Here is a 14,869-nt window from a genome sequence, read left to right on the forward strand (position 1 = left end):
CAAACGTTTAAGCAGTTGCCATATGCCCTAGCAAGTCCACTCCTAGGTGTCCATCCAAGAAAAAGGAAAATATGCGTCCACACAAAATCCAATACACATGTGATCACAGCAGCATTATTCACAGTACCACAAAGTGGGAACAAATCAAATGTCTTATCCGCCGGCGTGTGGCTGTTTTTCACTCAGCAAGGTGCTTTCTCGGCTTCTCCACATTGTAGTATCTCTCGCTGCTTCATTGCTGAATAGTATTCTGCTGGGCAATGCGCCACATTTTGTTTCTCCGCTATGGACAATCTGCTGGGTTGTTTGTACTTTTGGGTCACTGTGAAAACGCTGCTGTCAGCGTCTGTGGACAGGTTTTTGTGTACATACATGCTTTCGCTTTTGGGTATGTACCTCACAGTGAATTTGCTGGGTCATGTGGCAACTCCATGTTAAACTTTTGCAGAAACCCCCACACTGTTTTCTAAAATGCTGTGTCATCTTACAATCCCACCAGCAGTACGTGAAGGTACAATTTCTGTATATCCTCACCACCTGTCATCATCTGTCTTTATGATTCTGGCCATTCTAGTGGGTGTGAAGTGGACAAAATAGTCCTTTGAAAATTAAAGTAACAGCACTAAATTATCTATTCTACCTTTATCTTGCATCTACCTACCACTTCAGCATTTTACTAAAAAAAAAAAAAATAAGGGAGAAATGTGGGATCCACATATAAATCAAGTATAAAAATCAAACGAATATTCATATTTGACCTGATTGTTTATAGTTCATAATGTGTGATCAAAACCGAAAGTTTCTGTGATGACTGCCCTTGTACTGTTCACCATGGAAGAACTTGTTCACCATGGAAGAACTTGTTCGTTATGCTTCAGAAGATTGGAGATTGTTGAGAATTAGGCTTGGGGTTGATTCATGATTGTGCATTGAGTCCCCTATACAGAATTTTATTGTTGTTAACAACCATTTGATGAATAAATATGAGAGATGCCCTCTCAAAACAAACAAACAAACAAACAAAAATCCCAAACACTCCACCCTGGCAATAAAGCACCTTTTTCTTGTTGAAAAAAAAAAAATTAAAGTAGCATCCTGCCTCTCCTTTGCTCAAAGTCCTTCCTTGGCTCCCTGGTGCCCAGGTCAGATGGCTCAGGCCCTGCAAACCCTTCCTGCCTCAGCTGCTCTGACCAACCCACATCCCGTTATGAGAGCAGGTCCCACCGTCTTAGTAGAACCAAATTCCACTTCACTTGGTGATGACATACTCATTCCTTAGATTTTGCTTAATGTCTGTGTCCCCCATGGGGTAAGGGATTTTTGTTTGCCTTGATCACTTCTGTGTCTCCAGTGCCTAGACACACAGTAGGTGCTCAGTAAGTACTTATTTGCTGGATTAGAGCTTGACTTGCTCAGAGAATTTTGGTCTTGGGCTACAGGGTCTGTTCAACGTAGAGGGTGAAAGAAATGAGGCTGCAAAACAGACACCAGGCTGGGGGGAACCTGACCTGTGGAGGGTCACAGGCCATGTTGAAGCTTCCCCCCACAGGCACTGGGTTTAGAGCAGGAGAGGGGACAGGTTTGTGCTTTAGGAAGAGCCCTCTGGTTACTGTTTGGAGGGTGGCCAGGAGGGAACACCACTGGCGCAGGAGACCAGGCGGAGGTGGGGTAGGGGCCTGGGGCTATGGCAGTGGAGAGGGAGACACTCATGGAAGATGCTTAGATGGCAGGCATCCCCTGTGGAGGACCAGGGGGTGAGGGAGTGTGCACCCCCAGTCTCTGGGTGGTGAGGCTGAACCTGAGCTGGGGCCAGGAGGAGGAGCAGTGTGGGGGCCAGAGCTGAGGGCAGTTGGGAAGCCTTAGGTGCGTCCCAGGGGAGGTGTCCAGTGGACCAAAGGACACCCAGGGCCTCTGTGGGGCGGGGTGAGAGGCTGAGCTGGAGACACACCCACGGACCCTTTAGTTATTCCGGGCCAGTGGGAAAGGGCCTGGGACGGAGCCGGAGCGTCCAGGACCCTCCAGGCTGAGGAGGAGGCTGGGAGAATAGCAGAGCGAAGCTGCCTGCAGAAGGCCCAGGTGCGAGGCAGGAGGGGGCAGGGAGGCGCTGAGAGAGGTCAGGAGGGTGGCCCTGGGGCAGCAGGGGCCTCCAAGTTCCTGTTAATGGCTTCAGCCCTAACTTCATCCCCAGAGGGGCAATCCTGTGCTGAAGTTTGTGCGCAACGTGCCCTGGGAATTTGGTGACGTTCTCCCCGACTACGTGCTGGGCCAGAGCACCTGTGCGCTCTTCCTCAGGTGAGCTCTGGCGGCCGGCCCCCCTCCAGACAGGCCTGGAGGCTTTCTGGGCCATGCGGCAGGAGACCTCTGGCATGGCTCTGGCTGCACCTCCTAGTGGGAGGAAGAGGCCTGGGTCTGGAGGTGCCCCGAGCACCCAGCCCCTGGGTGTGAGGGAGGAGACGCTGGGAGCCTGGACTCCCGGGTTGGGCTGAACTGGGGCCTGGGTAACTCGTGTCCCAGACATTCAGGGCTGGGGTTGACAAGAGCCAGGATTTCTTTTATCTTCAGTCCATTTAAATAAATTCCTTCTCCACTCTTGGGGCCCTTGCCTAGACAGAGCCAGATGGGGGAAGTGAAACTTCGAAGTGCCTGCCCTCCCTGCAGGGTATGAGAGCTGGTGGCTGCTGGGCAGAGGTGTCTCCTAGTTCCTCGGGTGCAGAAGCCACTCTACCCTTCCCTTGTAGCGCCCTCTGAGGCCAAAGCCGACAGGCCTAGGAATGGGCCCCGCTTCCCAAGCCCCGCTGTGCAGCGTCCCCCAGAACACACCCTAGAGCGCTGGTCCTCCTGTTCTGCACCAGAAGCCCAAGCCTCCCCTCCTCAGTGAAGAACCTGGGGTCCACCGTCCCAGAGCCAGAGCCAGGCAGCAGTCGCTGCCAATCCCTGCTGTGCCCCTTCCTTGAAGGATGAACTTGGGCAAGTCTCAAGTTCTCTGAGCCTCAGGTCCTGGCCAAGCTGTCCTCCGTGCCTCCCAATCCCTCTGCGTCCCGATGAGAGTGAAGAAGGGCTCCTGGGCTCCTGGGGAGACAGAGGCCTCTCAATCCCTGCCTCTCCCCTGCCCCCCAGCCTCCGCTACCACAACCTCCACCCAGATTACATCCATGAGCGGCTGCAGAGCCTGGGGAAGAGCTTCGCCCTGCGGGTCCTGCTCGTCCAGGTGGACGTGGTAAGCAGGGGTCACTTCCCCGCCAGCTTCAGTGTCCCCATCTGTGAAATGGGGAGCATTAGCCAAGGGGACTGTTGAATCCCTTCCAAGGAGAAATGCAAATTGAACCTCAGTGAGGAACCGTTTTTCACATCTGAGATTGACACCCAGTGTTGGCAAGGAGGTGAGAGGGCAAGATTTTATCCATCTCCACCTTCTACACCTCCTTTGTGGCTAATCCCAGCCCTCGGCCACCTAATATTACTTGAATCTGTTTTCTCTCACAGCCCAGCCCCAATCCAGGCCCCCTCCGCTCCCCCTTGTCCCCTGCTCCACCCTCTTGCCTTATCTCCTGAACTCCGTCTAGTAGGACACTCCCATCCTACTGCAGCCAGAAAGTCTTCTAAAGCACAGATCTGGTGCCCAAACACCTCCGTGGCTCCTCAGTGCCCTCCGTGGCCCATGAGGCCCTGCCTAACTCTCTGGGTTCATTTCTTTGTTTTGTTTTTTTTTCTGGGTTCATTTCTAAGGTTCCATGTGGTCATATTTTCTTTTACATCCTCCTTCTGATGTTGAGTAAGCTACAATCCCTCAAGCCTTCTTTCCCCTCCCATCCTTTGCACATGCTGTTCCTGATGTCTGGAATTGCCTTTTCTGCTCCCTTTTGTCTCCTTCACTCCTCAACTTCCTTCAGATCTCAGCTCAGATGTCTCCTCCTCCAGGAAGCTTTCCTTGATCCCCCAGACAGGTCAGATGTTCCTCAGCCTCCCCCGCTGCAGCCCTGGCCACTCTGGGTCATCACTGTCTGGGGACAGGTCTGTCCCTCTCATCAGACTGTGAGCCCCAGAGGGCAGAGCCTGGGCTGTCTGGGTTATTGCTGGGTCTCGACATTACCCAGCACAGGCCAGGCACTCAGTTGGAGCTTACAGAGTGTCAGTTGAGTGGAAGGCTCTTGGCATCCTAAGCTACATCCTTGCTTTCTTCCAGAGCTCTGATTCTGATTTTCTTCTTCACCCAGAAAGATCCTCAGCAGGCCCTCAAGGAGCTGGCCAAGATGTGCATCCTGGCTGACTGCACCCTAGTCCTTGCCTGGAGGTGAGATCGAGGCTCCCTGCCCAGGTCGGCTCTATCCTGGGTGTCAGCTCCCCACCTCCTCCCCACTTTCCAGCCCTCCCCTCCTCCTTCCGTGAACTCCCTCTGTGAGCCCGGCCCGGTCCAGGTACTGCCTCTCCCTGGGCTCTCAATTTCTTCTTCCATAAAATGGGGTTTTACTATCCTCTTGTAGGCTCGTAGGCACAAAAGCAGGTGATGTAGATCAAATTCCCAGAACCTAGGCACTTATGTGTTTGATATAAAGTCTGGCTGAATAATAAATCCCATGTCTAGGTTTCTAAGGACTGTTAGATGGGCTCCCTAATTGGAAAAAAAGACATCCCTTCCTCACACTGTAAAAAGTACTACAAAATGATAAACATATAAAGAAGAACAGTAAAAGTGTTCCAAGAAATCTTACAGGAGACTATTTTTTATAATCTTGGGATAGGAAGTCTTCTAAAGCAAGACCCAACACCCAGAAGCCACTGAGAACATTAAAATTTTAAAACTTCTGGATGCTAAGATACTGTAAATAAAGTTAAAGACAAGTGAGAAAACTAAGAAAAAAAAAAGCACTTGCTATGTTTAACAAAGACTTAAGATCCCTAATTTGTATATATATATATATATATAAATAATACAGTAGAAATATATTTCAATGCTTATATTCATTTGAATTTATTTAAACATATATATTATATATTTATACATATTAAGAACCTCCTACAAGTCAGTAAGAAAAAGATAGCCCAATTTAAAAATTCTCATGCAGGTTGTCAAAAATGCCTGAAAAAATTATTGAGCATATAGCTTATCAGGAAAAAGGTACATTTTAAAAAAGCACGTGTCAGTTTTCACCCATTGATTGGTGGAAACGTCAGGATAGTTCATATGAAGTGGATGCCTGCATGTTTGGCTGGGAGGGGAGACTTGATTGGCCAGTAAAACAGAAAATAGACACGGCTCTTTGACACGGAAGGGAATTTCTCCTTTTCGATTTTCTCTGCTTGTATAAGCAAACCCCCCAAGCTGTGGGCCGGCACTGCAGCATGGATTCGGGAGAGCCAGTAAGTTGCAGAACCAAACGGCAGCCTATGTTTATTTATATGTAAAAGGGAGGAAAACGAACGTGTTTACGAACAGATAGTACCTGGATCAGCCGCGTGGGGTGTGCATAGGCTCCAGGCTCCGGGAAACGACCTCTGGGGCGGGTATGAGGAGTAAGCACCGAGAGGCGGGGGCTTTTACTCTCTGTGCTTCTGTTTTTCTTCTGAATATAAAATGGTTTCATTGAAGAAGAAGTAAGATGTTCTGTAGTTCAAAAATCAGAATATAAAAACGGCCCTCCAACAACAGGTTTGAACTGTGCAGGTCCACTTACATGCAGATTTTTATATTTAGTATGTATTTTATAAGTACATTTAACATATGTACATGTAATAGTAGATTTTTGTTGAGACTTGTGACAATTTGAAAAAGCATTTTTTTCTCTAGTTTTCTTTAACATAAGAGTACAATATGTAGTACATATAACATACAAAAAAATATGTTAACTATGTTACTGGTGGGGCTTCTGGTCAACAGTAGGCTGTTGGTAGTTACATTTTTGGGGGAGTCCAAAATTATACGTGGATTTCTGACTGAAGGTAGACAGCAGCATACGCACCAAGAAGTCTCTCTTCTACTCCTTCTCTCCAGCTCCGCTCCCCCAACTACTGTTGTTGTTTTTTTGTTACCTCCCAATGTTTTTATAAAGCCCAGTGTGTGTGAAAACATCTAATTTTTCTTCCTTTCTTAGAAGTAAGCATATTGTATATACTGTTTGGCGCCTTGCGTTGTTGAAAATAATGTAAGGCAGGTTCCCAAAACACTGGAAAATATTATCAATCATATAACTTATCAGGAAGGGAGTAAATTTTTTATCAGTATAGAGAGCAGCCCCCATCTTTTTTTACAGTTATGTAGAATTCCAATATAGTGTCTCCATTTAAAAAAAACTTAACAGACTTTTTTTTTAGAGCTTTAAGGGTTTTTTTTGGGGGGGGGTTTAAGTTTATAGAAAAATTGATGGAAAAATACAGAGAGTTCCCACATACCCCTTCATCCCCTGCATAGCCTCTCCTGTTATTCCTATCTTGCACTAATTAGTGTGGTACATTTGTTACAGCTGATGAACCAATATGGATAGATGATTATTACTATTATTAACTGAAGTCCATAGTTTACATTAGGGTTCACTTTTTGTGTTGTACACTCTATGGGGCTTGACACAAAGGGAGGCATGGCGTGTCCATGATTACTGTATTATGCAGAATCATTTCACTGCCCTGCAGAATTCTTCCCTCCTTCCCTCTAACTCCTGGCAACCACTGATCTCTTTACTGTCCCCAGAGTTTTGCCTTTTCCAGAATATCATAAGGTTGGAGTCATGGTGTCTGTAGCTGAGACAGAAGAACCCTTGTGTGCAGGGAAGAGCCCTTCTTCCCCACTGGGGCTCTTTGTCCAGGGAGTCTCCTTGACTACTCACACAAAACATTTCACTTCTGGCCCCCCACTGTCTTCTTTCTCCCCCTCATACCAAGCAATTCTGCAACACCAGCTGGGTGTCCTACATAAATTTTGGCACTGTCTACCTGGAGATGGCGTCAGATCCCACAGGTGAAGGGCTCAGTCCCACAGGACGGCCGCACCGCACACACTTCACATCGCAAGCCAGGCAATTGCCACCCGAGCTGCTTGTCCCCTGGCTGATCGGAGGTGCCAGTGACCCCTTCTCAAGTTCCATTAATTTGCTAGAGTGACCCACAGCACTTAGGGAAACACTTGGGTTTATTAGTTTACTGAATGCTATGATAAAGGATACAGTGAACAACTAGGTGAAGAGAGACACAGGGCGAGGCCTGGGAGGCTCCTGAGCACAGGCACTCCTGTCCCTGCGGAGCTGGGGTGTGTCACCCTTGCAGTGTGGATGTATGCACTGGCCTGGAAGCTCTCCCAGCCCCGTACAATTGGGATTTTATGGAGGCTTCCTTACAGAGGCATGATCGATTATTACCTCCATTTCCAGCCCCTCTTCCCTCTCTGAAGGTTGGGTAGGTGGGGCTGAAAATTCCAGGCTCCTAATCATGACTTGGACTTTCTGATTATCAGCCCCCATCCAGGAGTCACGCAGGAGCTCACAGAGTCACCTCCATAGAACAAAAGATGCTCATAATGCTCTCATCACCTAGGAATTTATGAGGGTTTCAAGAGCTCTACCAGGAACCAGTGTCAGAGACCACAAAATACCAGTATTTTCTATTATCTCCCAATAGCCTTTGCACATTGGCCCCACTCACTCAGTGATAATGCTTTTAGGTTCCTCCCAGCCTTTTCATGACTCGGTAGCTCATTTTGTATTGCTGAATAATCCCACTGTTTGGATCCACGTTCCTTTTCAGCAGATACCGTCGTGTGGGTGGAGCAGGTCACTAGGCCGTCGGTGGGCCCTTGGGTAGCTTCCTGTCTTTCACTGTGGCCAGCCACCCTCCCGCTCCTGCTCTGAGCTCTAGGAGTGGGATTTCAGGCCAAAGGGTAAATGTCTTTGTAAATCTGTGCCCTCCCTCGGTGTGTGTACCTCTCAACTGTTTGACTATTTGAAAGAATGTACTTAGGTATTACTTGTATATTAAAACAAAAGCAAGTGTTAAAATTACTCTTTTCTGTGGGAAGTAGCACAGTGCAGCGTTACAAGCCTGGCTGGTTGAAACAGACCACTGAGGGTGTTGTCCCTCCTCTTCGCCAGCTGTGTGATCTTGGGCAAGTGGCTCAACCCTGCTGGTCTGTTTCCCCTTCTGTATAATAGTTGGAACATAGTAACTGCCTTATAGGATCTCTCGGGGGAGTCCAGAACCTTCTGAACATAAAGCGTTAGGACAGTGGCCCCACAAAGGAAATATTTTCTGTCTTTACATCGAACTATGGAATATTTTGCAACCTTTAAATAAATGAAGTGAAGCTCCATCTGTGGATGTGGAAAGATGTCCCAATCATATTGCATGGCACAAAGGTGAACAATTGTGGAACTGGACGTAGTGTGCTAACTTGAGTCCTGAAAAAATGGCTAATAACAACAACAACAATGGCCCCTTCCGCAGTGAGAGATGTGGTAAAGCCTATCGTATAGGGAAAAATAGAATTAGAAAAATCAGTGTTTCTTTCAAGAACATAAATTGTCATTTAATCAACAAAAATTGCTTGCTAGCTGAACTTTGATGGCTAAGAAAATGCCTCAAGACAAATACTTTATTTACTTCAACTCAGTTCCCTATTCTCAAGTTCCAAAGAGACAGGCCAGCTTTTGCCAGGGGCCAATAAACTGAGTTACTTTCCTCTGCACACATTTACTCTGCAGACCTTTATGATTCAGTTGTTTCAACTACTTTTGAAACAGCCGATTACATGTCAAGAAACAGTGCCTTGTGTGGAAATTAATGGCGATTACTAAATTATATTAGTTGCTACATAAGATTCAGAAGTAAGCACCCCTAGTTTTTCTCTTGAGGGTGCCGTATTAAACCCCTTTGGAAGCGCCAGCTCTCCTGGTGGTGGGAGCTGAATGCCTCTTAAGGTTGTCTTCCTGCTATTGGGAAAAGCGTTTCTGTTTTTTTCTCTCTCAAATGCTGTACGAATGCTGTGTGCTGACTTCCCGACTTGAACAGCGAACATTCCTTAAACAGGCTTCTAATTGGCATGCCAGATTCTGAACACTTAGTTGACTCATTTAATTGTCGTAGTTCTACCACCCACTCCTCCTTACAGATGAGAAAACTGAGGCCCAGAGAGAGAAAAATCACCGGTCCAGGTCACTCAGGTGGGAAATGGAACCTGAATCCAACTGGTCAGGCTCCCAAGCTCTGGCCATTAGCCAGAAAGATGTGTAAAGATGTGCCTAGCAGGGGTTACCACCAGTGGGTAAGGGGATGGCTGAGAACGGTCATTTTCCTCTGTAATAAAGTTTGGAATTGTTAACACCTGCAATTATATTGCCACAATGAAATGAATCTAAATCATGACCCCCCTCACCCCAGCCCCGAGGAGGCCGGAAGATACCTGGAGACCTACAAGGCCTACGAGCAGAAGCCAGCAGACCTGCTGATGGAGAAGCTGGAGCAGGACTTTGTGTCCCGGGTAAGGCCCCCTCACCTCCCTCCTGGGCCTCCCCTAGCTCCCTCCTGGGTGCCTGAGCTTCAGTTCTGATCTCAAGTAAGATCTCTTTGCCACATTTCCAGCCTCAGCTTCCAGTCACCCCTCTCCCACCCACACAGCAGATCCTGGCCCCCCCAGGGCCCTCAGGGGAAGCCTAGCTGCCTTCCCATGCTCTCTGAGGCCCAGCCTTTTTGGTCTGACAGCCCTGTTTGCCCCCTGGCCTTGCATTCTGTCACATCTCCCAGGCCTAGCTCACCCCTCTGTGTGCCAGTTCTCTCCCCTCTGCCTCATTACCTGCCTAATCCCAGCAGTCACAGCTCAGCTCTGATGCCCCCTCCTCTGGGAAGTTCTCCCATATCCCAGACCAGGTCAAGTGCCCCTCTGGGCTCCCCCAGCCCTACCTGTCTGGAGCAGATTTGTCTCCTGCAGTGGACTGGGAGCCCCAGGCTGCCTCAGTCCCTGTTTTGTCTCCAGCATCACCCAACCCTCAGTGGGAGCTCAGGGAGCCTCTGCTGAGTGAATTGCTAAATCTGGGCTCCAATGATAGAGTAACAGTGGATGTCCACAGCCACCACAAGGTGGGTAGTATTAGAATACCCGTTTACCCGAAAGTAGGACCAGAAAGGTATTCCCTTGCCCAGGGTCTCACAGGGAGTAAGCAGTGGGGCCTGGTTTTGAACCTGTGCCTGACTCCCAAGCCTAGTCTTCACCTGGGCAGAACTAGCTCACGATAAACAGCATTTCTCATAACCTTACTGACACCATCTCAGCTAATTGGGCATCACTCTGAGATAATCTTTTAACCAATCGAAAAAACCCACAGGCATTTATTCGGCATCTCCTGCATGCAGGACAGTCTAGGGACCCTGCAGGGACCCAGCGCTGCCCTCACCACTCAGTCCTCCTTTGTTCTCCCAATACACCTCTGCCTCTGCCTCCCCTTCCAGGTGACTGAATGTTTGACCACCGTGAAGTCTGTCAACAAAACAGACAGTCAGACCCTCCTGGCTACTTTTGGGGTAAAAAAATGGAACATTCCCTTGTCGCAACAAGCATTTCAGAGAAGCCCCATTTCCCTCCACCTTCCTGCCTGCCTCCATCCTTCCCTCCCCTCCCCCCACCCCACCCACAGGACCTCAACTCCTTGCAGGACCACCTCAGACTTCTGATCAGCCCGGGCAGGGCAGAGTTCTGAGTTCACCTCCCCTGAGCCTTTACTCCCACCTTCCTTAGTCTCTGGAACAGCTTATAGCTGCGTCGCGAGAAGATCTGGCCTTGTGCCCGGGCCTGGGGCCCCAGAAGGTAAGAATGAGCTTGATGGGTCAGTGGAAGGAGGGAGCCCCAAATAAGTGGGATCTTAGATCCCCAAGTTCTAAGGTTTGGGAAGGTCCAACATACTTCCCCTACAGATGGGGAAAACCAAGGCCCAGAGAGGGTAAGAACCAGCCCAGCCTCACACAGTGTCTGGGATGGAATTCAGATTGGGCTACTTCTCCCCTAACCACCAGAGCCCCCTCCGAGCTGGGAGTAAAAGGGCCAGAAGCTCCTTCAGGTTGCATCAAACACATGGCTGATTTAATGACCGGGTCCTTGTTCTTTTCCCTCCCACCCAGGCCCGGAGGCTATTTGATGTCCTACACGAGCCCTTCTTGAAGGTGCCCCAATGACCCCAACTGGAAGGAAAGCCTGCAGTGTGTTAATAAAGCATTTTTCTAGTCCAGACTCCTGCTGGTGTGGTCATGGGAGGAGGCTCCTCTGCCTGCCTTGTGGTGTCCCGGGGCCACCTTCCGCTTGTCTCAGGCACAGCCATCAGTGTCCCCAAAGGAGACTACACAGAATCCTGCTGCAGTTTCTTCTGCTGCTGCTTCTCCTGTCTTGTGGGAGCCACCTTCCCCGACTCTAGCTTCAGGGGTACCTCTGGCATCTCGTCCTGGGGTGCTGTCTCTGGCGCCCCACTTTCCCGGGCCCGCTTCCTCTTCTTCTTGGTGGATGGTGGATGCGCCTGGGCCTCAGGCTCACCCTCCTCTGGCAGCTTAAGCTCCATCATCTCACTTTGTGGGTCAATCATCTCTGGCGCTGGCGCTTTGCAGCCTCTTTCTTTCTTCTTCTTGGTGGATGCTAGAGCTGACTGTGGCCCAAGGCCACCTGGCAGCTCAGGCTCCATCACCTTTTCTTGTGGCTCCATCACCTCTGTCCCTGGTGCCATCATTGTGTTTTGCCATTTTTCTTTCTTCCTCTTCTTCTTGGCAGATACCAGAGCTACCTCAGCCTGGGGCTCCACTTCCTGTGGCCGTTCAGGCACCACCGTCTCCCCTTGGAGCTCCAGAGGTCTCATACCTGGCTCTGCAGCCCCAGTCCCTGGCTCTGTCACCACTTTGCACCCCTTTTCTCTTTTTTTCTTCTTCAAGGATGGCAGTGGGATGGCTTCCTCCTGTGGCTCCATTTTCACCTGCAGCTGAGATTCAACCATCATCCCTTCCGCTGGCTCCTTCCCTTCTGTCCCCTTCTGCCTCTTCCTTTTCCTGGTTGGGGAGAGGGCTGTCTCTTCCACAGGCTCGGTTTTAACCTTGAATTCCAGCTTCACTGGCTTTTCTTCTGGCTCCAGCCTCCCCATTTCTGCCTCTTTGGGCTTCTTTTTCCTCTTCTTGGGGGTGGATGGGAACACCTCGCCAGCAGGTTCCCAGAGCTCAGCTGCAGGCTCCGTGGTCACTGGCTCCATCACCTTCAGTTCCCACAGCTCCTGCTTTATCTTCTTCCGTATATCCATCTCTGGGGACCCCAAAGCTGTGTCTAGTTCCAGGGCACCATGCCCACCATTCACTGCCTCCTGAGGAACTGATACCTCGGGCATATGCCTCTTCTTTTTCTTCTTCCCTGAGGCTGGTGACTTCAGTGCCCAGGCTGACCCAGGCCCTGTGACCGGTGGGCTTCCACCAAAGGCACGGAAGCGAGGCCTCAGGCCAGGGGGGATCTCTGGTGGGAGCCTTGCTGGAACAGGCTGCAAGGATAATCCTGATAAGGATTTTCGGGGACCCTCAAAGATCCTTAGGCAGCCCTGGGGGGCTGGGGCACAGGTGAGTCCTCCTCCTGCCTCTGCTGAGGGAGCCAGCAAGGTTGCTTCTCCAGTCTGGGGGCCACTGTTACTGAGGACCCGGTAGCGGTGCCGCTTGCCTGCCGACTTGCCCTTCACAATCTGGGAGCCAGAGAGAGGCACAAGCCGTCCATTTAGGCTGAAAGGAGAAGGGGAAAGGCAGAAGCTTGGGTAGATTTTTGGTGAAACTGGGGAAGGAGCTGAGCAGCAGCATTTCTGGGTTCCTTGAAAAAACCCCTCTAAATGTCTCCCAAGCTCAGCCACTGGGGTGGGGCACGTTCCCGGGAGGTGTCCTGGGACCACCTGGGACTCACCAGTCTGGGGCGAAGTCTACAGGGGCCTGGATAAGCCACAGTTCCGTTGCCGGGCCCGTCAACACCTCCAAGGAGAAATGAGTGGGCTCCGGGGCTGGAGGCGTCGCGGTAAAGTTGGGCGGACAAGAGAACCGAGCAGCACCTGCAGAAGGGGAAATGGGCGTCTGCTGACACTTCCCTGCTGGTCCAGTCCTCCAAGGCCCGCAGCGGTCCACTGGTCTCAACCGCTTGAGCGCCCCAACCCCTTCACCCGGTTTCTCCCCGCCTGTTCTCCAGAGGCGCCCCTATCTCCACCGGTCCAACCGCTGGGGGCGCCCTTTCCCCCCACCCCCAGGGTACCCTCTCTGCGTCCGAAGTCCCCCGTCTCCCTGGGATGCACTCCGCAGTCCTGTTTCTGGGGATGTCCCTTCTTTCGTCCGAAATCTCCCGGGTGCTTCCCTCTCCTCCCGCCAGCCAACTCTCTGCACCGCGTCAGCCCCCCCCTGAAACAACGCACCCTCGGACAGGGCCTCCGCCATTCCGGGGCCCACCGCTCACACGGACCCAGCGGCCACAGTAGCTCCGGCCCCGCTGCCGACCACGTGGAGCCAAAGGGGTGGGGCCTCATCCGGGAGCGCCCAGGTGGCACGGAAGCGCGGGGGTGTCGCTGCGAACCCGCTAGCTCTATGAGCAGAATTGGGAGAAATTTCCACGTGTGCAGAGCAGACAACCGAGAAGAAGTTTTTTTTCCCGAAAATCTGCTCCAGAAATCAGCCATTTGCTGCTTGGCGGGAGTTAGAGCCTCACCGGGTCCCGGCGGCTATCACCCCAGCCTCTCAGACATTATTTGATCCAACGTCTTCTTAAAGGGGCGGCCACATTGGGAGGACCCCAACTCTTAAAGAGACAGGGAGCTCAATTGGTCTGAAATTCTTAAAGAGACAGGTAAGAGTCTTCGTTGGCAGGGCTGTGCTTTCATTGTTCAGCCCCTTCCAGGGAGGTTCAGGTGCATAGGAAGTTCAGAATTTGAGTGGGAGCAGTAGAAAAATGGAGGAATGTAGGTAATTCCTCCCGAGGGACTGAAGTACCAGCCAGGGGCGGGGCTTCTGGACTCCAGGGTAGCGGGAAACACGGGGGGAGGAGCCGGTGTGTCCTGGGGCGGAGCCTCCAGACGTTCCGTCGAGACATGCAGGGGTCCATGCAGGCTAAGGGGTGGGGCTTGTGGATCAAATGAGACCTGTAGATGCCCCTGAAGACTTGGTCTAGTGCGTGGGAGACATTATCCAAGGCTCTGAGAAAGGAAAAGGGAGTACAAGCCCTGCCCAGCTCCTCTTCCCTGCCCCTGGGCATTTGTAAACAGCGGCACGTGGACGCAGATATGGGGGGGGGACGCGTCCACGCCCCTTCCCGCAGGAACCGCACCGCGTGGGGCGGCGGGCGGAGTCGCAGGACGGCGGCCAGACAGGGCGACCCGACTGCATTCCTGACCGGTGTGTCAGCGCCGCTTCCCTCGCCCTCGGCCGAGATTTCGGATCCTAGTGCAAAATTGGGGCGCCCTTCTTCTCAGGGTGAGAGGCTTCCCAGGGAGGGTCAGGGGAAAGGACCTTCGCCTGGAACCGCCTGGCAGTTTCCCACGGAGGGAGAAACACTGGGGCACCGCCCCTAAAGGCTCCAGGACTACAATTCCCAGAGGACGCGAGGCAGGGAGGCACCCGACGTCCTTCGCGGAAGCTTCTGGGGATTGTAGTCCTAGCCTCCGACTTTGAGCGCTGTTGATGGGAAATTCTGTGAAGATTCATCCTGGTCTTTTTACAGACGGGGAGATCGAAGCTCAGAGACCTGAGGGCGCACTGCTTTAGTGAGGTCCTCTTCTCGCCTTAGGGGTGGGCCTCTCGCCACATGTGAATCTCCCCCAGCTTCTAACCTTCTGCGTCTATTAGTGGCGTCCAAATCTTTATTCAAGAAGGGGGAAACGCTCCTGGAGAAGTGGGTCAGGGACTCAGGAGT

The 14,869-nt window shown here is 51.3% G+C and overlaps 2 protein-coding genes across 11 annotated transcripts in view; one reads left to right on the forward strand and one right to left on the reverse strand.

Moving 5' to 3' along the window:
* Window positions 1-11,200, forward strand: part of ERCC1 (ERCC excision repair 1, endonuclease non-catalytic subunit) — a 36,146-nt gene extending 24,946 nt beyond the window's left edge. For 8 of the 10 annotated variants that reach the window (XM_073226090.1, XM_073226099.1, XM_073226091.1 and 5 more), the window contains 7 exons: window positions 2,189-2,292; window positions 3,118-3,217; window positions 4,215-4,291; window positions 9,361-9,460; window positions 10,426-10,497; window positions 10,712-10,780; window positions 11,092-11,200. In XM_073226090.1, the coding sequence (XP_073082191.1) occupies window positions 2,189-2,292; window positions 3,118-3,217; window positions 4,215-4,291; window positions 9,361-9,460; window positions 10,426-10,497; window positions 10,712-10,780; window positions 11,092-11,145 (576 nt within the window). In that variant the 3' untranslated portion in view covers window positions 11,146-11,200. Of the gene's footprint in view, window positions 1-2,188; window positions 2,293-3,117; window positions 3,218-4,214; window positions 4,292-9,360; window positions 9,461-10,425; window positions 10,498-10,610; window positions 10,781-11,091 lie in introns of all 10 variants that reach the window. The other 2 variants (XR_012126713.1, XR_012126714.1) reach the window with 2 other exon arrangements.
* On the reverse strand, window positions 11,023-13,511 carry POLR1G (RNA polymerase I subunit G). Its single transcript, XM_017650395.3, has 3 exons — window positions 13,380-13,511; window positions 12,884-13,025; window positions 11,023-12,708 (listed from the first exon to the last, which is right to left on the reverse strand). Exons 1-3 carry the CDS (start codon window positions 13,399-13,401, stop codon window positions 11,307-11,309), a joined length of 1,566 nt encoding a protein of 521 aa, XP_017505884.3. The 5' UTR covers window positions 13,402-13,511; the 3' UTR covers window positions 11,023-11,306.
* Between the last annotated feature and the right edge of the window lie 1,358 nt (window positions 13,512-14,869).

Source organism: Manis javanica, chromosome 17 (assembly GCF_040802235.1).
Source record: "Manis javanica isolate MJ-LG chromosome 17, MJ_LKY, whole genome shotgun sequence".
NCBI classification, from domain to species: domain Eukaryota; kingdom Metazoa; phylum Chordata; class Mammalia; order Pholidota; family Manidae; genus Manis; species Manis javanica.

Coding starts and splice junctions, on each gene's coding strand:
- POLR1G (XM_017650395.3), bottom strand. CDS start 13,401: ATGGCGGAGGCCCTGTCCGAGG. Junction 13,026..13,379: donor GGCGGAGGCCCTGTCCGAGG/GTGCGTTGTTTC, acceptor CCCCTTCTGCAG/GTGCTGCTCGGTTCTCTTGT. Junction 12,709..12,883: donor GTAGACTTCGCCCCAGACTG/GTGAGTCCCAGG, acceptor TTCTCCTTTCAG/CCTAAATGGACGGCTTGTGC.